Source organism: Asterias rubens, chromosome 18 (assembly GCF_902459465.1).
Source record: "Asterias rubens chromosome 18, eAstRub1.3, whole genome shotgun sequence".
Classification (NCBI taxonomy): Eukaryota; Metazoa; Echinodermata; class Asteroidea; order Forcipulatida; family Asteriidae; genus Asterias; species Asterias rubens.
The window spans coordinates 358074-380642 of NC_047079.1; the positions used below are offsets into that span (position 1 = coordinate 358074).

At 39.2% G+C, this 22569-nt stretch overlaps 1 protein-coding gene across 4 annotated transcripts in view; it reads left to right on the plus strand.

Moving 5' to 3' along the window:
- Window positions 1–373: 373 nt before the first annotated feature.
- LOC117302494 (chordin-like) overlaps window positions 374–22569 on the plus strand; it is a 41339-nt gene continuing 19143 nt past the window's right edge. The window contains exons 1-2 of one of the 4 annotated variants that reach the window (XM_033786450.1): window positions 374–750; window positions 19199–20178. In XM_033786450.1, coding sequence (XP_033642341.1) covers window positions 19989–20178 — 190 coding nt within the window. In that variant the 5' untranslated portion in view covers window positions 374–750; window positions 19199–19988. Of the gene's footprint in view, window positions 751–15199; window positions 15279–19063; window positions 20179–22569 lie in introns of those variants that run through there. The other 3 variants (XM_033786452.1, XM_033786449.1, XM_033786451.1) reach the window with 3 other exon arrangements.

Below are 22569 nucleotides of genomic sequence, written 5' to 3' on the forward strand. Positions count from 1 at the left end.
GCTTTCACCATAATGAGTGACAGGCAAGGGACTAACTATAGAATGAAAGGAAAATTGCTTATATCTTTGTTTAACAGCATTGTTTTCAACTGGCAAGGGTTTCACAATATTTTGTTTGGTGAATTGTTTTTCTACATTGCCGGAATTCACTTTTTCGTCAATGTTGGTAGAGCCTGATGGTGCTCCCACTTCACTCGCACCTGTTGTGAACAAGACTTGACGGTTTACATGTTCCACACCATCCAGTCATCCACGTAATCCACGGCAAAGCTCTTGTAATCATCAAGAAAAGGTGCCAAAAGAAATGACGTGTGTCGGCCTAAAAGACAACCAATTAGCCAATAAAACCAAGACATGTCCTCGAGGCAAATGGTATCCCAATTTGTGATTAGCTATAGGGCTAGCAGTGCTTGTCATATTTAGTAAACCATGCTTCTTTCATGCAGACGTTTCTGAGGGGATGATCCAAACACCAAGCGTACAATAACACCGTTGTGCTATTCCTTTAAGACAGCTTATCTTGGTCCCGTCCAGCATTGAGAAACTCGACTCACTCTAATGAAGTCTCACCACGACGGTATTGTCTGATTTGCCAGGGATGTTGATTCGCGCACACATGCTGCTTCCTCCCTTATCAAGTCGGTAAATAGATGTATTGATGATGAAACAACTATGCTGGATCAGCCCACCCGCTGTGTTCTGTGAAAGAAGTGGGTTGAAACCACTGCGAGCTTCAATGGAATTGTGGTTGTAAGTTTGATCGAAATCACTTAAGAATTTACAATAAGAGGCAGCGATGCTTCTTAAAGAGAATGCCTTGAATTCTTACAAAACTTAATTCAGTCAACCAAATAATACTGGCAGAGTCACAGTGCTTTCTTTCAGAGCAGAATGCCCCACGCTGTGCTGTTTACTCATGAACACCTTATTTGGTAAAAAAATTTCAAATTATGAAGGGCATTATATATCACCAAATTTGCACTAACTATTGCAGTTAACATCCTGCTATGATGAGTATTTGGCCACGCTCAGTACGATAGTTATCGTTTGTTAGATGGGTCAGTTTATAACACGGTCTTAATTATTGGTCAATTACTTTGGGTAAAATCACCATGGTTATTGACTTGAGTCCACTGCTTTGATAAGAAAGGTACCGGGTTCCAATCCAATACCACCAGGCTACTTGTGAAGTTTCTTCAGCATCAAATCTTGGAAACATCTGAGCATGTGGTATACTAAATCAACACAGATATGAGCGTGAATTGCTAAATATTGTTAACCACGTAGTCTGTAGTACTGGTATACATAAGGGACAATTTGCGTTCAACCGCTGATCACGGTACCGTTGTTAAAAACCGGTATACATGTACATTAATGTAGTGCATAAAATACATACAATAGTACTGCACAGTTCACATAATGCAGGCAATGGATTTACCAATGGTGTCTGATCACAAGAGTGAGTAGCTTACCGATGACACACCAAGGGTCGCAGCATATCGACGGTTACCACTGTGGGCCATGCAGCTTACCAATAATCCAGCCTTCCTCGGTGGTCAACTACCAAGGGTTCAAGCATATCGATGGTTACCACTGTGGGCCATGCAGCTTACCAATGGTCAAGCCTTCCTCAGTGGTCAACTACCAAGGATCATAGCATATCGATGGTTACCACTGTGGGGTAAGCAGCTTACCAACGGTCTAGCATTCCTCAGTGGTCAACTACCAAGGGTCAACGCATATCGATGGTAACCACTGTGGGGCCATGCAGCTTACCAATGGTCAAGCCTTCCTCAGTGGTCAACTACCAAGGATCATAGCATATCGATGGTTACCACTGTGGGGTAAGCAGCTTACCAATGGTCCAGCCTTCCTCAGTGGTCAACTACCAAGGGTTCAATCATATCGATGGTAACCACTGTGTGCCATGCAGCTTACCACTGGTCAAGCCTTCCACAGTGGTAAACTACAAGGGTCAAAGCATATCGCTGGTTACCACTGTGAGGCCATTCAGCTTACCAATGGGCAAGCCTTCCTCAGCTCAGGATTTGTAATGTGAATTTGTGAATTTGTAACTTGTAATGCGGGCATTTTATTTCAATGCATCGTTTTTATTGACTCAGTGTGAATATAACGTGTGGTAAACTCCCATGTGTGTCCATCTTCTCTGGAAACGCCTTCCAGGATGAAGACGCACTCTCATCATATTTTAGTTTTATACATAGATCCTCAACTAATTTGGGATTTGAACATTGTTCAACCACTGAGCAAGGTTCAACAGTGAACTGTAACCAATTGTCACCATTATGTGCCAAGTGTATTTAGTTTGTCACCCTTCTCACTGGGCCTAAGAAGCATGATTGAAGTCAATGCCGGTTAAGACGTGACAGTAGTCAGGTCATGAATACAAGATAATTATAACAGGTGCTTGCCTTCTTATTATTCTGTTTAAACAAGTAGGGAGCTCATGCTAATCCCCGGCTTATATCCACTTCGCTGTAGCAGTTCAAAACCTTGTTTTGGGGCTTCCTTTGGTCTAAAGGTCGTGGGTTCCTTACAGGTGTTGCGGCAATAGAAGAGTGTTTGGTCCAAGGCGTGGGCTGTTGACAACTCCGTCACATTAAGCTACGTTATGAGTAATTATCACAACATAAAAATGCCACATAGTTAGAATTCCATTTCAGGGCAAACTACACACCCCTGTCATGTTCAGAGTCACATGCTTAAAATTAGCAGAAAGTAATTTATCATTGTGATTTATACAACGTCAACAAACCCTAATATTATACGTGTTAGAGCAAATATCAGTTAATTATAAGGTGCACTACATCAGTGTGGCATGTTTGTCATTCTATGCATACAAGGGCCAGACGCGAGCAGGGCACATCACGGCCAGGCCAAGAGCCAATACACGAATGCATGGTATGGTGTCTGGCTACGCTTAGATTTAGGGAACAACTTCCAATACGTCTCCACTATTTTTAGCTTGGAACTACCACTGTTCATTTCAAGTGACGTACGGTCGTGACGCTCTAAACACTAGCAGAGCTGACGACCACTTTGCAAGACAGTTCTTACAAGACATATAGGTGGTATTTATAGCGGGAGAAAGTCAGAGGCTAGGCCAGTGACATCACTCGGGAATTCCAGTCTATTTTGGTTGTACATGCATTCTCTCACCTCGTACGGTTTTATCATTTCATGGATCACATCTAATAAGGCATGCGCTTTCAGTCAGATTCATATTTAGGTTTAAATTCTTCAATTATCCCATTGGGACCTTCTAGTCAAGAAGCTTCTGAGTATGAGCTATGGAAAGCACAACTTAATGTTTTCAACCCAATTCTTTTTCTGTACAATTGCATTTTCTTGGTGACGAGTAATGGGGAGAGGTTGATAGTATGAAACATTGTGAGAAACGGCTTCCTCTGAAGTAACGTAGTTTTCGAGAAATAAGTAATTTTCCACGAATTTGATTTCGAGACCTCAGAACTAGATTTTGAGGTCTCAAAATCAAGCATCTGAAAGCACACAACTTCGTGTGATAAGGGTGTTTCTTCTTTCACTATTTATCTCGCAACTTCGACGACCATTTGAGCTCAAACGTTCACAGTTTTGTTATTTTATGCGTATTAGTGATCACAAAGTGAGAAGACTATAGTCTTTGACAATTAGCAATAGTGTCCAATGTCTTTAAATGCAGTGGACACTATTGTTGGTTATTTCTCAAAGTAATTGTTAGCATAAAACCTTACTAGGTAACGAGTAATGGAGAGAGGTTGATAGTGTAAAACACTGTGAGAAACGGATCCCTCTAAAGTAACATAGTTTTCGAGAAAGAAGTAATTTTTCACGAATTTGACTTCGAGACCTCAAATCTCGAAATCAAGCGTCCAAAAGCACACAACTTCGTGTGACAAGGGTGTTTTTTCTTTCATAATTATAATCTCGCAACTTCGTCGACCAATTGAACTAAATTTGTCACAGGTTTGTTATTTGATGCATATGTTGAGATACACCAAGTGCGAAGACATGGTCTTTGACAATTACAAATAGTGTCCAGTGTCTTTAAACCAACAGCCATGAAGGTTAAAGGCCTATAGCAAGCAAAGCCACGCACTGTTATTTGTTGTATCATTAAACGTATTCAACTTCGAGGTTTAATATCTATGTCAATGGCGAAACGAAGATGGGGGGAGAGTCATCGCCCCTTGCTAGAAGCCTCCCCCTCCCCCCCCCCCGTCTTTCCCATCCCCACTCGAATCGAGAACTAAAACACCCCCTTTCGACAAATAATAGTAATATAACAATCATAAATAAAGCTAATAAATAATTAAATTAAATTTGAAACTAATTAATGATCAAAACATAACATATTTAGAAAAACGCTATGGTGCCCCCATTATTTCTCTAACTAACCTTCTATATCTGAGTTGGCTCTACGAAATTGATCACACTAGGCAGTGAAACGCAAATTTTGCATCGTTGAGGATTTTGTAAAAACAAATAGTACGACGTGTAAGGTTGATTTTTGGCCACATTGTGTTATAAGTGTTTTGACTATAGTGCGAATTCCATTGAAATGTGTAAGTGAGAAATTACTTCTTTCTCAAAAACTACGTTACTTCAGAAAGAGCCGTTTCTCACAACGTTGTATATACTATCAGCAGCTCTCCATTGCTCGTTACGTTACCAAGTAAGTTTTTGCCAATAATTATTTTGAGTTATTACCAAAAGTGTCCAGTGCCTTTAACATGTTGAGTCGACTTGAAGGAGTATTTGACACGCCACTGTTTTGGTTCACTAGTTATTTCCGTGAGGACCCCGGTCTGACGCAACCAAAGTTGAATTTGGAGTACCTCAAGGCTCTGTGCTTGGGCCTGCACTCTTTTCGTACTATATCAAACATGTTGCTAATATCATTCAGCATTACAACATAACTTTTCACATTATGAAGACAACATATGGCTCTATACTTCGTTCAACCATGTTGTTCCTGGCGACTCTGCCACTCCTCTCAAAAACCTCTCTTAATGCATTTGTCGTTTACAACAATGGATGCCTACCAATTTGCTGAGTTCTTTGTTGCAGCTTCTCTACGTGTCCTAACTCGAATTGAAGAAACTCTCACACTCAATATTGGCTCAAAATCTCTCGGGGACGTGTTTGTTCACGTAAACCCCTGTATTTGTCTTCTTGATTCTAGTTTTTTGTCTGTTTTGATCTGTTTTGTAAAGGCGCTAAATAAACCCCTGTTATTATTTTTTTTTATTGGATTCAGAATGCTGGATGCCGTTCCTGGTCATACGGTTGTTCCTAAACGACTGGAATCACCAATTAATTGTTATTGTAGAACCATTCATGTAATACTCTCCATTAAAAACCTTTTAAAATAAAATAAGATGTTCTTGTTTTTCTATTAAATATAGGTTTTCTCGGTCAAATTCGGCAAATGAACAACAAATTTAATTTTCATGCGTTCGAATTAAAGCTGTTTTGCTTTTCAAGTTGTTACTGCGTTTCAAATTCAGAATTCGGCCATTCAATTTCGTTTTGGGTCGAGTCAAATTCCTTAAGCACTCTGTTCAATTTAGCATAGCGTCATTCTTTTTCGTGACACACACGTCTCAAGAAGCGTCTGCGAACTTGAATGCTGCTTTGATGAATTGTTGAATTGAATGATTATTTTGTTAATTCGAATGACGCAACATTACATTTGACTAATTCCAAAACGAAATCGAATGACCCTTTTCAGTAGCATTCGATTTTGCGCGAAATAGAATAGCTTGTGGTTAAATTGGCTGCTCTTTTTCCGAAATTGACCGAGAAAACCTATAGTAAAGGCCCGTCAAAATAAAGTTAGAAGAAAAGAATGTTCTTTGGTCTACCTTCCGAGGAAACAAACCCACATTTGTGTAGAACGACAATAAGGTTGTCTCTTTGCATCCTTCCTCCATGGCATAGTAACCGAAGTGGTTGCATTATTTATTTGTTGTTCCAACTTTGATATGGTTTAATTCAATGTTAAATTAGTCGAATTTATATTTGTCTGAATGAATGGTACCAATAGGTTTCTCCCCTCCATGCCTCAGATTAACGTTCATGCTTGACCGGAACCCCCAAAATGGGAACGCTGGGGTGAACTGTCTAGCTTTGTTTTCATAAAGTAATTGCGATGTGTCTGTAAGTAATTGGCGGAAGTATCTCCTTGTTGCAATCAATTACTTTTGTCCCCTGAGGCGGACGTGTTGACCCACTGTTCAGTGGTGGTCAGTGGTGGTCAGTCAAGACAGGTTGACCCAAGATTAGCTCCAGGACCAAGCATACTTGGAATACAATGGTCATGAACAAATGAAAGCGACTTTACTGCATCATTGTCAAATTTCAAACTCGAAAAGTAGTTAACTTGGCCCGGCATGAAGACATTGAGTAAACTTGCCAATCGGGGTGCAAAGGGACATACAAACGAGACCTCTTGTTTATTTTATCTTAACACTGAGGGTGGTGTTATAAGGAGAAGACTTTACGCTATTTGAAATAATTTAATAAAGCAGTGAGTTGGATGTTAGCACCTGTGACTAAAACGATAGATCAATGTCAAGCAATCAACAGAACAGAACAAGAATGCTAGAAGTTGATATTCCGTTTAAAAAATCTCAACACTTTCTCGCAACTGTGAATCTTTCAATTTGATTGACTGACTTTGATTAAGCACCTCCATACCACAGTTTGGTTTACCTGTAATGTTCTCAAGAACAATATATCTGTAGGCACTCGTTGTCATGAATGGCTTACCTAAACACACCTCCTCTCGTGTGACACCTAATTACCAATCACAAACCCACACCCAAGAAGTACTGCCGGGTTAATTTACGGACAAACCATAAAACATGACGAGTGAAATACGGTACTGCTTACGAGGACTACAGTAAAGCAGCCACGCGACAAGCGGTTTGTCCATGATCAGCTGGCATATTAATTACTTGAGAATCATTGTTCGATCTGAGCTGTAAATATCATCCTCCTTGCGTCCGACTTTGATATTTATAAAAATTAATTAATATAGGTTTTCTTGGTAAAATTCGGCGAATGAGCAGCCAATTTCATTTTCAGGCGTTCGAATTAAAGCTATTTTGCCTCTCCGGTTTTTACTGCGTTTCAAATTAAGAATTCGGCCATTCAATTTCGTTTTGAGTCGAGTCGAATTAAGCACTCTGTTCAGTTTAGCATACCGTCATTCTTTTTCGTGACACATACGCCCCAACAAGCGTCTGCGAATTTGAATGCTGCTTTGATGGATGGTTAAATTTAATGATTATTTTGTTAAATTGATTGACGCAACATTACATTTGACTAATCATAAAACGAAATCGAATGATCCTTTTCAGTAGCATTCGATTTCATGCGAAATAGAATAGGCTGGTGGTTAAATTGGCTGCTCATTTTCCGAAATTGACCGAGAAAACCTATAGCATAAAACCTTACTTGCCAGTGAGTGGGGAGAGGTTGATATAGGTTTTCTCGGTCAAATTCGGCAAATGAGCAGTCAATTTCATTTCCATGCGTTTGAATTAAAGCTGTTTGCCTCTCCAGTTGTTACTGCGTTTCAAATTTCATCGTTATCTCGCAAATTCGAGTACCAATTGAGTTCAAATTTTCACAGGTTTGTTATTTTATGCATAGGGGCTATATGCTGAGATACACCAAGTGATTAGACTGGTTTTTGACAATTACCAACAGTGTCCACTGCCTTTAAGTTCTAGTCCGCAGTTGGTGGCAAACATGCGGCAAGAGGGACACAAGGGGTTAGCGACCTTTATCAGTGGGTTGCCTTCCTACAGCCACAAACTTGTTGAATTTCCGTTAGCATTTTTTCTTAATAATCCTTTCTCATCTCTCTTGTTATGCCGTTCGCTATTGTGTAAGAAGAGGGATAATTAAATATAATTTATCTGTTTGTATTAAAATATAAATAAATAGTTTATATTTGAGGCATTGCATGGTGAGGTATCACCATGTGTGTATCTACAAGGTAGAGTTTGTTCTTAGAGAACTGTCTTGCTTTATTCTACTACCGCGGAGTAGATGTTCGGGTGTTCGGGAGACTACTCAGTTCTGAAAAGAACTGTCCTGCTTTTTAACTACTACCTGGGCGGATGGTATAGAAAATAGGCCGGGACTAGTAGTATCGTGATTAACTGTACTTCCGCGGAGTCAGTTCTTAAAACTGTTATAAACATACAGAGATACATCATTAAAATTGTAAAATGAAACAATTCATTTCGGCAACTTTTAATCTGGGGACGGGAAAGAGGACCCCCACTGGGTAATGGATACGCAACAATGTTCACTTTGTTTTACCCACACTCTGAAGTTGGGAGTCTGTTTGTGTTTAATTGTATACCTGAGCATCACGCAATGATGTATAGCTCTTGTATGGCCACCATGTGGTCAGCATTGGGCACTCTCCATCGCTACCTTTAAGTGTTTGATGCTCACTTCAAGCATCAAGTATACTTCAAGCTTATCTAAGTAACTATTAGCAAGTCCTCATGAAACAATTACTCGTGACTAATAACGAGCAAGTATATTGCTTTCAACCAAATGCTTAATCCTATGTCTGGGTCAAACCAAGCTTGAACCATTTAGCACCCACTTAGATAACATACTCTGAATTAATTTGATACATTAAGCAGTCTAACGAGCCGTCTTGATTTGAAGTTTAGCTGTATCATCATTCATTAACCAATTAAACTGAATGGTTGAGTGCACAACAAGGGGGCTAGCACCAGTATCGCAAGTCTTGTTCCCTACCGTAAATGATCGGCGTGTCGCACCATTAATAACAGTCAGTTGATTTATACACACGTCTACTACTTCTTTTCTTTGAATGTAGTTCTATTGTCAGGCACTGACTGATGCGTGCCACTATGAAAGTTTGTATAATCATGGAGGTGGTATATGCTGTTATATGAAGACAAAACTGGTAATAAACTACGGCAGTACGTGTCAGACATGTAAATTATGCTGCAAATGAACGCTAGAAACCCCACCTTACTGCCCTGTTACTCTCTGCTTAAGGTGCTGTACACTTTACAAACACATTTTGAGTTATGAGTAATTCTGCTCACTAAGTCTTGTGTTGCTACTAACCGATGGCACATTTATTGCTGTAGTTAATGCATGGTAGATCCTTCCATATACAAACTAGGCTAACTCACAGTTCCTGCCTTATGTTAGGAAGTGTACTTCGGTAATAAATTTGATTAAGTAGAAACAAACACCAGAATATTTCAAGGTGTTACGGAATTGATTGATGCATTTGTTGATTGTTTTAACTGGCATTTGTTTTATTAAGGAAATGCATGACGGTGGTCTAATACAAGTAGGGAGTGAGGACAATAATTACGCTTGTATAACTTGTTTTTGTTTCAACTTGTTTTCCAACACAACATAATATCAAGACACGGGCCTGAAAAAGAATTCACATTAGTTTCGGTAGTCATTTCTTTAACTGCAATTCGTATACCTCTAAAATCGATAGGACAACCACTTAACCTCATTATAAATTAGCGTACTAAATAGGAATCTTGACATATAGAGGGTGCGCTCGTTTAGCTTCCCTGGGTCGACCCCGGTGTGTGGCAGGGTTTTTTTACAGGACGAACGTGGGTTATTATCTGCACACGTTCGTCCAAAAAAACAACAACACACACACCGCGGTCGACCCGGGGAAGCTAAACGAACGCACCCAGAATAGTCATTGACTTCTGCCATCACGTGACACCCTAATTAAGAGGGTATTTTCTTTTAATTTCCACTTCAAATAATTTTTTATATAGTTGGAGTCATAGTAATGTTGATATATTACGCGCCTTCAGGCCAAGGAAGTATATCAAGGTGAGGCCTACCTTCCACTATATACTACCCCCCCCCCCGTGTTCATCCTGAAACCATGAAACCAACGCCATGCTATTGGTACAGCACCGGCAGCCCAATCGGGTGCACAAATTGCTAGTAGTTCACGTCAACCATCTCTACCCCGCAGGTAACCAGTGATGAGAAGCAATTAACAGCTAAGTGCCTTGCTTAAGGACACACGTGTCACGACCGGGACTCGAACTTAAGAGGCTGATGCTCGATTTGAATGCCAAATAATAAAATACACCGATACAATAATGATTACATGATTAACAGTAAATTCGTATTAGGATCAAAAGCTTTGCAGAAGAAAGGTGGCAAAGCAAAAGAAAAGCAAAGAGCATGCAGAGCTTGTTGGGTTCAGGGAGTCACCCCAGACACCATTGCTGCATATTGTCTGTACTAAAGGGTCAAATGGAACACAGAAACAAGAATATTTATAAACAATAAACAGTTTAACTGTTAGGCCTACGAGGAGTACGCTATGAAGTAGAAAACAAACCATGCAGAATCACTAAACAAAACAACAACATTTGGGGCAAAACGGAAGTTTATTTAGAGCGAGTGAGAATGAACAAGTTTAAAATATACTTTTAATGTTATGGAAGTATTGGGACAGTTTTGTAGTTTAATAAGATACCAAGATACCAAGTTGTAAACCGTATGGCAACCGTACTGGGAAAAGAATTTCACATCTCATTGACTCAACATTTATAAGGATAACGTATTCTGAAAAATAATTGAATTTTGACTTTTGAGTCTATAGATCCAACCCATTATGAGAGCGGTGTAGTTCAATGACTATCAACCCGGGAAGGAAACCCTTAAGCACAATTAAGTCAATCTACAGAATAAAGAGGTGTGTCGAAAGATTCTTGGTCGGTCCTGCCAGTATTTATCTTGACTTCTCATGACCAGTTCATCCACAATTCCTTCAGGCAATATGTCAGGTTGAATGATCTAACGGCCAAGCTCTATTCTACTCAACCCCCATTCCTCTTCGCCTAAACTTTGGAATTTAGCGAGTCTTTCTGAAATCTTCCCAAGGTTCATTTTCTAAAGAATCACGTGACGGCATCGATAACATTAATCCTGTGATTGGAATGGAGAGCACGGAAAGCTTATCTCCATTGTCACATTGCTGGTGACCCAAGGTGTTGAGCCAAACTTTCTCAGTATTCCTTCTTTATACACCTCAACTCACGCCATTATTGAGCAATGTGCATCATTTGCTGCTATTTGAGTTTTGTTGGCAGGGATAGTTTGATGTCCTTGTTTTTATGTCCTTTGACGAACCAAGCAAAAGTCCCAAATGCACAGACGGCTGTTGCATGAAGTTATTAAACGTCTTGCCAAATGATTGATCACTTATAAATATCCTGTCATCACACAAGTGTGAAAACTACCAACAACCAATCAGTGTTGTTTATAGTAACACATTATACCGACACTGCACCTGTGTAAGGCAAGTCATTGTACTTATCTGAGAGGCACTAACAAACCAACAATGTGTATCAGACTTGTTAAACCATCACAAGACGCATCGCATGCGATCACACCACTATAACCTATAACAATAGTTTTGTTTTATTTTAAATTGGGCGGCCATATTATTGTTAAAAAAAAATCACCATTTAATCAATGTTTTGCTTCCATATTTTGAAATGGTATCGGAAACATGGCAGATGTTATCCAGACGATGAGTATTATGTTACGCCAATAAACCCATCTGAAGGAGGATCGAAATGGCAAGATTTCACCGTTAACCCCTGTTCATATATTTTCTGCGAATGCGTGTGCGATACGAATGTTGACGTCACAAATCCGCAGTTGACTTGTGCTCAACTCCTGTGAAAAATTCCTGCGAAAATGGAGCTATGACGTCAAAATTCGTATCGCATTCGCATGAAGTATAAACCGGGCTTATGTAGATTGTGTAATATTATTCAACTTTCGACAAGTTTACGTCATGTAAGCACCACTTGTGTCAAGGTGTGCCAAAGCTTGTGTGCAATCTGGGTGGTCATGTTGCTACATGTACTTGCAGGTGATAGGACAATCGTAGAGGCTTTACATGTATACGTGCTCTAACAAACCTCTGCAACCGCCATGTTTATTTATACGGGTCTTCTCACAGGCGTTTGATGTATACACAAAATGATGACATTTACTTAAGTATCACTTTAAAATGTTACTCTGCGTATGGAGCTTGGAAACAAACCCGCGTGTATCTTGCATCAAACCCTCTTTAAGGTGCTTAGACATTGTGACAAAGTGATGGATAACTTTGCAAGTTAACTGTACTTTCTGATGATGACTGAGTACTGACCTCCGAAGGCTGAGTGTACCCTGCACTTAAAGAGTTTACACTTTTCACAATACATGTACATGTATACGCAAGCCTTGGTGATACCAGTTCTGTAATAAATTCAATACAACGTCCCAATCTCAAGCAAAAGTGTCGCGTTCAAATAAAACGAATAATTCGTTTTTCTTTAGATTGGTGAACATCGCATTGATTATGATACTATCTTTAATTGAAAAGAAACCAACTATGCATATATATACATCGCATTGATTATGATACTATCTTTAATTGAAAACAAACCAACTATGCATATATATACATCGCATTGATTATGATACTATCTTTAATTGAAAACAAACCAACTATGCATATTATGTAATATGACGACATAGTTCAATGTGTTATTCCACATAATTATATGACCGAACTATTAAAAACTAGATCTAGTTCAACCATGGTTCAACAAGCAGTAATTTGAGGATGTCCTTGTGATTTTTTGGCTACTTGTTACCCAATGAATTTCTAAAATGGTGTTATTTGTGTACACATGAATACCTGGTCCGTGGTATCGAGTTAGTATAGATAATCTCGTTTACAATATTATATATACAGTGACAAGTTAAGTGTCTTCTTTTATGTTTTTAAAACAATACATTTTTGGTGTAAGGTCAAAGTTCGTTTGATGAGCCTATGAGGTCTCATATAGCCTAAATTGTGAGAGTGAACTGCGCGAGGTGACCCATTCACCCTATGCAAATAAATCGTGTAGTTCATCATGAAACAGCACATACAAGCCAAACAGTCTACCTGTCATCCACTGCTACCAGGTGATGTTCCAAACCACGAGTAGCCATACTGATACAGCTACCCATGCACTCTTCTTATTAACCGCTCTTCTATAGAGCAGCCAGTAGCTCGATGTAATGGTTTTAATCTCCAGTTAAGAGGATTGTATTTACGATACTCTATTCGTAACATTTTGACAATCTGATCTACAAACAACCTGAATATTTACACTTAACACCCACTATGCGAATACAACTTTCGCAGAATAATTTCATTCGGTTGGCTGAAATGAGTTTTTAGTTTGCACTGTGGAATAAACACTCAATAATGATGGTTTATTCACCGTCCCACTCAGCAAATCAAATTTAGAAACACTGATCGGCAGCTGATGTACGATTTAGTGAGGATCTTCAATAGAACTTATAGAAAGCAGGCACTAAAGCCGCAACAATCATTCAAAGGCGGGGCTTTGCACATTCTTAGCTCATCACCGCGCATCTCAAACCATGGACATACAAAGTATTGTTCGAAGTAAAACGGTTCACGACATCAACAAAAGATGGAATTATCATTAGCTGGGATGAAAATGCCGACTATTCTCCTTTCCTCTCATGTTTCCATTTAAGCCCCTCTTTAGTTACTAACAAGGGAATTTTACAGAGCTTTAAACAAGTTTGAGCTGTGAATTGCCCAACTCTTCTCCGTGCTCAAACAGAACCCCTACAAAATAAGACGCCGGTCATCGCTTCGTCTTTGTGTAGTTATAAGCCGGCTTGTATAAGTGATCCTCGAGCTTTTTTACAAATTGGATGGTCCCCATTTTCGTTAGCATTCTTTATCTTGCCTGTCGGAACTTGAAAGTGTACGCACAGCGGACAATGAATAAGTACCACATTAGTGTTTGGTAGCAGACGGGTGAGACAGCCTAGATAAACTATCTCAGCATCGCCTTATGGCAGGTGTTTTGCCACGGTGTTTGGGTAGTTGGTGTGAACCGACGACCAATACCGGATTATGTGGTTACTGGTTACCGGTACATACTGATTATACCATGGAAGGTGGTCAACGGAAACGCTATTCAGACAATCAATCATTTAATTACAAGCTAGTTAATTAACTAACTAGATTGATGATGTGATAACCCTAGTAATTGAGTTGCCATCCATTGTGTCACATTATAAATAACTAGGTTATAAATAACCAGTATACATTACTCATCGTACCAACAGTTATCTATGACTTAAGTCTCAATTCAGCTCTTATGTGTTTCAAACGCTAAATCAAACTCACATGTTTTCACTCCATTTTTCGTTTGTGTGCTGTCACGTTGTGTACGCAAAAAGCTGACATTAACTGTAAACAAGACCTGTATATTAACATTATGACAAATCGTGTTCACTATACAAGAAAGAATAAAGTACAAAGTGTTATAGTGCGTGTAAAATGTCAACGTTTAAACCGTCTAAAAAAGTTTGCTGATTGCTGACCTTTGACCTTCTGCTATCATCTCATCTATGTTTCATAGTTCAATTTTGACAAATAAATACCCTTTATCTTTCCTTAGTCTGGCCACTGTTTGACCCCACTCCATAGACCCCACACATTTTCCTGTAGCATCATATTTTAATCTAATTGTTACAATAAGGCTTTTGTGTGTTTGTAATCACTGCATATTGGTATGCCAAATAGCCTTCGTCTTTACTGAAGACACAATACAAAAGTATACGTGACAGCTCCTAACATTCAAACCTGTTTGTTTTGTGTGTTTCGTATTTGTCCAACTTTAGTTAACTTGGTTTCGAATTGCACGTGATCATTCATGTTCTTTTTCACACAAACTTGGTTATTTTGTTTATAGTTTTGGCTAATCAAGTTCTTCCAGCTCTCGTCTTTCTGTTCGTGTACATGTCAACTCAGTGATATTATCTATAGTTCAAATAATGTGAATGATTATGAACGGTAGCACGTTATGATACTTTATCAAATGATAATAGTTTGTCAGTATTGGGAGTTGGTTGTCTTTTGTATGAAGGGAATGTATGTGATTTGCAGGAGTGTGATTGACACACTGATCGTAGCTGATTTGTCACCATGGCTCAGATGTTGCTAGGCTGCTTCACCTCCTAGGTCTATACGCATGAGCACCAGTCTAAACGTAGAAATTATCAACATGTAGCCCTAAATCATGGATTTTACAAAGATCAAGATGCTGGTTCTAAACTGCGGGAAGCTACATCACATTGAAGTGAATATAACATAACTGGTAAGTGTTACATGGATGTTGCTGTCTGGGACTGCTCAGTTTTCTTAAGATGCCATACAGTATTAATCATTAATTGTTTTACGCTGTCTCGAATACACCACAAAGTGAGTTGAGTTGCTGGCTGCACGTCAACCTATCAGTCACGTGACATCATGACAGCACACTTACAGTTATCTGCTATGCGAACAAAACATTTTGGGAAATTAGACCATCATTTAAAAAAATGTGACCAAATCATTCTAAGTATACTTTTGCTGACCAGGGAACAGAATGTTCCGTGTGTTAAGATTTAATTCAAGTATTGTTTTCTGTCGAGCATTCTTTTGAAGTATTGGAACTACATATTAAAAGCGTGTATTCATCACTTAAATGTAGGCTTAACCAAACCCTATATTGAAGATGTACTAAATCCGTTTGACAAAACCACAGGATTTCCCAAGTGGATTTCATGATGTATGCCCATGTGTCAACATTGTTGACCTAGAAAATGAATATGCATGTCGAGATGTATTGAGTTTGACATGGATATCAAGGACATTTGTCTTCTTTGATGTTGAACGACTCGAACAGTGAAGATGGAACCTGAGATACATGTGTCGCCTAGATGTAAGTTTAATTGAATTTCCTGTAGCATTATCAAGGGCTACGGTATACTCCAATCCAATTGCTGCTCAATCGGGGTACACTATATTCTTGTGTCAAAGGGCATTTTGAATTTTGCTCATTCAAGAAAGCTACCATAAACTTATCTTGCCTTAAAGACACTAGACACTATTGGTAATTGTCAAAGACCAGTCTTCTCACTTGGTGTATCTCAACATATGCATAAAATAACAAACCTGTGAAAATTTGAGCTCAATCGGTCGTCGAAGTTGTGAAATAATAATAAAAGAACAAACACCCTTGTCACACCAAGTTGTGTGCTTTCAGATGCTTGATTTCGATACCTCAAATTCTAAATCTGAGGTCTCAAATCAAATTCGTGGAAAATCATTTCTTTCTCGAAAGCTACGTTACTTCAGAGGTAGCCGTTTTTCACAATGCGTTATACTATCAACCTCTCCCCATTACTCGTAACCAAGTAAGGTTTCATGCTAATAATTATTTTGAGTAATTACCAATAGTGTCTACTGCCTTTAAGTGTAATTTGTTATGGTTCCAATTAAAGATAACAGGGTTTGCTCCTTTTTCACAGAGTTGGCCGGCGGTCTTGGTGCACTGTATACAGTGTAGTAATTATCTGGATGGTGCGAATACAAAACAATGCCGAGTGTTTCAGCATGGTTACAGCATAGAGCTAGGAGAGATTTCTATGGTTACAGTAGCAAACTGTCAATAAAAATCAAAATATTTACTATATAATATACAACAGAAGTTAAAAACACATGGAAACCATGGTTTACGTTACACGCTCGCGCATTACAAAACACCTGAGCCCCTAATTTAGGTCTCTGATATAACGGATACAATCATGGGGACCACTTCTTCGAATCCCGAACGCAGATAAGTTACGTTCAATCTGTTGCATTACGATATGCTCAGATTGCGTACGGTGGGCAAATAGGCAGTTCATGAAGTTTGCAATCGGAAATGTGACTATATTCACTTTGACTCATCGAACAAACAGGTGCACCAGACATATATTACCACCACTACGACATGCTAAAGACCTAATAATCATGATGTTTTTAATAATTCCGGTGATTATATTTGTAGATTTGGTAAAAAGTGCTGAAGGCCTCCCTGGATACGGGAAGAGCCTGTAATATTTAATACACGTCATACCATTCTGAGAAATTTAACTGAATTCGATAATCTATTTCAAAAGCATCAACAAATGGTTTTATGTTCTATCATAACTGGACACGTGTAGGGCCCTGCGGCAAGATATGATTTTGTGTGACTTATGTTATTTGTTGTTTTTAACAGTATTTCAGAAGAGGACATTGTGATAAACGGCTCCCTCTGAAGTAACGCAGTTTCTGAGAAAGAAGTAATGTCCAGTATAAAAACATTTTAATTGATTTCGAGACCGCACGTGAGGTCTCGAAATCAAGCATCTGAAAGCACACAGATTCGTGTGACAAGTGTGTTTTTTCTTCCATTATTATCTAGCATTTTGGACGACCAATTGAGCTGAAATTTTCACATGTTTGATTTTGTATGTATATGTTGAGATACACCAAGTGGGAAGACTGGTCTTTGACAATTACAAAATGTGCCCAGTGTCTTTAAGCGTGGTTAGATGAATACAGCAATGTGAGAAAATTGGAAGAGTGACAAGTCAAATATAAATGAAATCACAAAATCAAATCTTTCTAGTAGTATGCAATGTTTGCTTGGTACGGAAGTCATGTCAATATATACACATGATGAACCTCTGAGCTCAGAGACTGTGAGGTAGAGATGTGCTCTGGGAGGTACGGTATCACTCAAAGCGTTGTTTCATTATTTTACCTCCAGAGGTGTGTCGTAGGTTTCGTGTGTGAAAACTTCAACAATCTCTTAAAACGGTACTGACTTGGTTTGCAATTGTTGTTAGTTCTCGTGAATAATGGTTCTCGTGAAGATTCCTCGACGTGTCACTCAAGGAGAGCTATAAGAATACTTCGTCTAGGGTGGAAGCGTTTGAGACTGGGCCGGACGGAAAGGGTTAGGGTTAGCTAAATACAGCTGGGGTTAAGATTTAGGATCTCTGCCTATTGTCTTAAAGTCTCTGTCGTCTCATCTTACTATATTGCCTTCAGCTTTATGCAATTGTGATGGGAATGTATAGGACGAGTTTAAACTTTGACTGGTGTAAAGGTAAAAGAAACTTTCTGATGACAATCGTAACATAAGAAGGTGGTTCGAACAGGATGGGTAGGCCGACGACGTAAACGAATTAACACATCATCATCATAACATGTTGAGATTGAAGTGCATTATTCTAGAAACAAAATAGGAAAGACCTATCTTTAAAGGCAGTGGACACTATTGGTAGTTACTCAAAATGATTATTAGCATAAAACCTTACTTGGTAACGAGTAATGGGGAGAGGTTGGTACTATAAAACATTGTGAGAAACGGCTCCCTCTGAAGTGGGGGAGCTATCGAGTACGAAGTAATTTTCCATGAATTTGATTTCGAGACCTCAGATTTAGAATTTGAGGTCTCGAAATCAAGCATCTGAACGCACACAACTTCATGTGACAAGGGTGTTTTTTTCCATTATTATCTCGCAACTTCGACCGGCCGATTGAGCTCAAATTTTCACAGGTGTGTTATTTTATCGTACGTTGAGATACAGCAAGTGAGAAGACTGGTCTTTGACAATTACCAATAGTGTCCAGTGTGTTTAAGCGACTAATTGGCTTCAATAAAAGTGTTAAATAATGTGAGGTGTTATCGAACAAATCACCTACCTTGAGTGAATAATTTTATGAAACTTTGTACTTATCCCAACCTACGCACCAACAATTAAATAACAGAACGGGCAAGTGGGTTGGCTTTCACAGGTGTGGTAGCATTTTTAATGAAAGCTAAGCTGGTTTAGTCCTGTTCAGATCAGCCATCTGATCGTCTGACAAGTTGACAGCATTTGCAGCTTTCTGCACGGTAACAAAAGCACCCCGATTTCGCCATAATAAAGAAGGCTTCTAACAAAGAATGCAGGACAATAAGTTTAATGGTTAGGCTGACACTTGTGTGAGTATAGCAAGTATAGGGTCCATGCACTTAAAGAAAAGTGAGAATCGCCTTCTCAATTCGTCTGGCATTAATCGCCTTTCGATTAACTGATCCTATCTTCTAGTCACCTATCTGTCAGACACACTAAATTCTTCCCTGGCATGTGTGCATAGAAGAACTACGTCAGAATGTCATGCGCAGACCAAGCTAGTTTATCATAATGTACAACGTCTTGGTTTTGTCTCCTACAGGTTGTACTGGTCCCAGGGCCAACGTGACTGTATTTTGTGAAGTTGGACTGCATAAAACGCTCTGTCTACACTCACATTTGTTCATAGAGAAGAGCTGAGCTTGGTCTGCGGGTAGCTACGACACACTCTGTGCGACCTCTCAGCGTCTCATGAGCGGCCTGCCTGTGTACTTTGGTGTCACCAACTTTAGTTGAGGGTCCTTGATAAATAGCAATCGTTGAGCGTATATGAGACGACGGACGACAAGCAGCCTCCGGCAGCCAGGTTTCTTCGCTTTTATTTTCTAGATACTACCGCCCTGTAAGCTCATTTGACCGGAACGTAGATCCTTGATTTACCTCCAGCCGAACCACCTTCATAACGAATTGACAGAGAGATGCTAGTGTCAGAGAGACCTTTTACCAACTTGCTGATTGTATTGTGAAACCAATGCGTTAGGTGTACCTGTCAATGCTGTATATGTATGTACAGTACTTATCGCCCTGGGGCTCTCAGTGCGATTTGGTGATCGGCATTTCAACTTTGCTGAGTACTCGGTGCTTACCGACCGAGTAACGCCCTCCCGAGTCATTACACATACCTCGAGGTCTTTCATTAGTAAGCAGCATCCTACGGCATCAACTCGTGATTAAAGAGAGCGGTCGGAGACGGCGTGTGTCCGTTAAAGGGTGGCGTACCTGTAGAAACACAACTCATTACCAGATTGACTGGACGTGTATATCTAACACACATCTTATTGAATCTAGTGTACAATACAAGCCCATCACTAACAATATTCAGAGGTGCTGGGATGTCTTTTCTCAATCTTGCTCTCACATGTCAAATGATGAATTGGAGAACTTTCCAAGTGGTCCGGGAGATGCTGATAGTTGCGTGTTTGTTAGCGTTTGTAATGCCATCAACACATGCAGCCAGAAAGAGCCAACATGAAATCCCTATCATAGCAGAGCCAGATACACCACACTCAAGGGGCATTCCAGGTATGTTCAAAGTCATTCAATTATATGTAATAAACACTAAATAGTGAGCGATAGACAGTGTAGGCACCTAACGTTTCAGCAAATCAACTGTATCCCTCCCTTATTCTTGGTTTTGTATGCTTTAGAAAACTGTACAACTTAGTATTTTTATGAACAAGTTGCAAAAATTGTAAAGAGAGAACTTCAAAATGAAGTCTAGAGATAGGGAATGCTGTTGTGCAGAAGGTTGACCTATATTTCAACTTGCAACCATCCAACTGTACAGTATAGTAGAACTATAAAGACCGTAAGATGGATTGGTGCATTTTGCATGAGTTGCTGTATCGTTATCCAACAATATTTTTAGTTACAGTTAAAATGGTTCCTTTAAAAAAGCACCCCTGCACTTGATTATTGCAACACTACGTGCAAAATCTTCGTCTTATTTTTGTTTGAGTGATGCAGGAGCCCATACAACGTTCGACACTTTGGAGTTGACATAAAAATTGTTTACGGTTTGAGTTGACCCTCTTGCCATAAGGCTACCGAAGTTTACTAGACCTGCACAATTTGTTTTCTTTTCATGATTAATGGTGAACAGCCAAACATGCTATACACAGCACGCGGTCTGCAGCAGCCAGACCTGTTGAACAAGAACACTAGTCCAAATCTCAACTTCAAATGCCTGAATATTTCATTAACTTAAAAATAAAGCATCTGAAATAATCTTCATGATAATTTTTATCCTGACGATTATTTCAGATGTATTTTGTTGTTCGCCGCTGCCTTTGGTTTATTCGGTGGTTATAGGCCAGTCATGCGCAATAAGTCACATAGTGATGTTACTTTGCATGGCCATTATGTGCCAGTCTTTGCTTGTTAATCAGTCATCAATGATTATAATCAAAACTCGGTTGGTTCATTGTTATGTTTCCAAAAATGATGAACAAAAATCTTAAGATCTAAAATGGTTTATTATTATAGATGAACGTTTTAAGCTAGAACATTCTATAGGGCTATGCGTGTTTGTCCAAACTAGTAATTTAGACATTTAAGCCAATAATCTGCAAATTTGACAGGTTGGGTTGTGTGAGGATACCCATGCTATTCATTAAAACTTAGTATTTCATGTAAAGTATTTATAAATGCAATCCATAAAATGCAAATTTTCACGGCCTACCATGCGATAGCTTTCCCTGGCAGTATAATCAAAACTCGCGTATGTTTTGTTTTAAGATGTGTAATGTAGAGTTTGTATTTTTTAGCGAGTTGGCGTTTGCTGTGTACGTGAATATCTCCCATGTGTTTGCAAGCTAATCACTATAAGAAGTAGATTGGACTATGTACGCAGTAGGTTCACATAGTGTGATGTGATAACAGCATAGTAAGCATACCACAGCAAGTCAAAGGTTTCAATTATGAATCGTAACTGATATATTGAATTGTTCTTATTTACATGTTTACCATGAACTGTAATATGACTTTGAATGAGAAAGATACAAAGTTAATATTTTGCACTTTGCCGTCTATTTCTTATCACACTGTGAATGAAATTTCACAACAGTATTTTTTGGCACTAAACAACTTATACACACTCAAAAGTTTAGCGTATTTTAGATTTATTGGCCTGGAAATAATGTATACAGATGCAGATGATGTTGGGCTGAAGCCGTGGGTTGTTAGTCGGTGACTGAACCTTGGCAGTAAGGTTACCGGGGGACTCAGCGGTGGATACCCACAGCTGTGCTTGCATAACCGCGTCTTGAGCAACACCATCTTATACCTGCACCTGCGATCAGCCATAACGGACCAGAAATGTTTGTCAAAATGTCATCGCACTTGAACTTACACAAGTGAACTTGCTTTTCATTTACACCATCTAAGATTTACAACGCCTGTTTGTCATGATTGCATGGAATAAGATGCAGTGAACAGTTTCGGAATAGATGCAGCGATTCAACCCTGTCGAAGACACTTCGTGCATTGCGTAAACAGATAACCATTATGTGCGTTACTCATTAAACCAAAAAGGAAATGAGGGTGTAATTTTGGAAATAAAGGTACTTCAATAAAAGCAATTGATCTAATTGAGATGAATGAGTAGAGCTTAAGATCAAATCGTTGGACCAATACACACTGCCTGCAAAGCACATGACACAATAAACTCAAAAGCTGCTTTGCCTGTGACGTATTTAAAATGAAAATTGTAGGGATTTGATGGCGGTTCAATCCAGTTATAAGTTTAACAGATTTATCTCCGTAAACTGAAGTCATGTGTTTCATTATCTATGATTAGTTAGTGGTCATGTTGGCCGCTGGTGCTCAAAATATACTTCCACGGGGACACAGCTATATGATGGAAAGTATGAACCGTGCATTTTCTTATAGTCGTCTCTCCACACTGTGCCACAT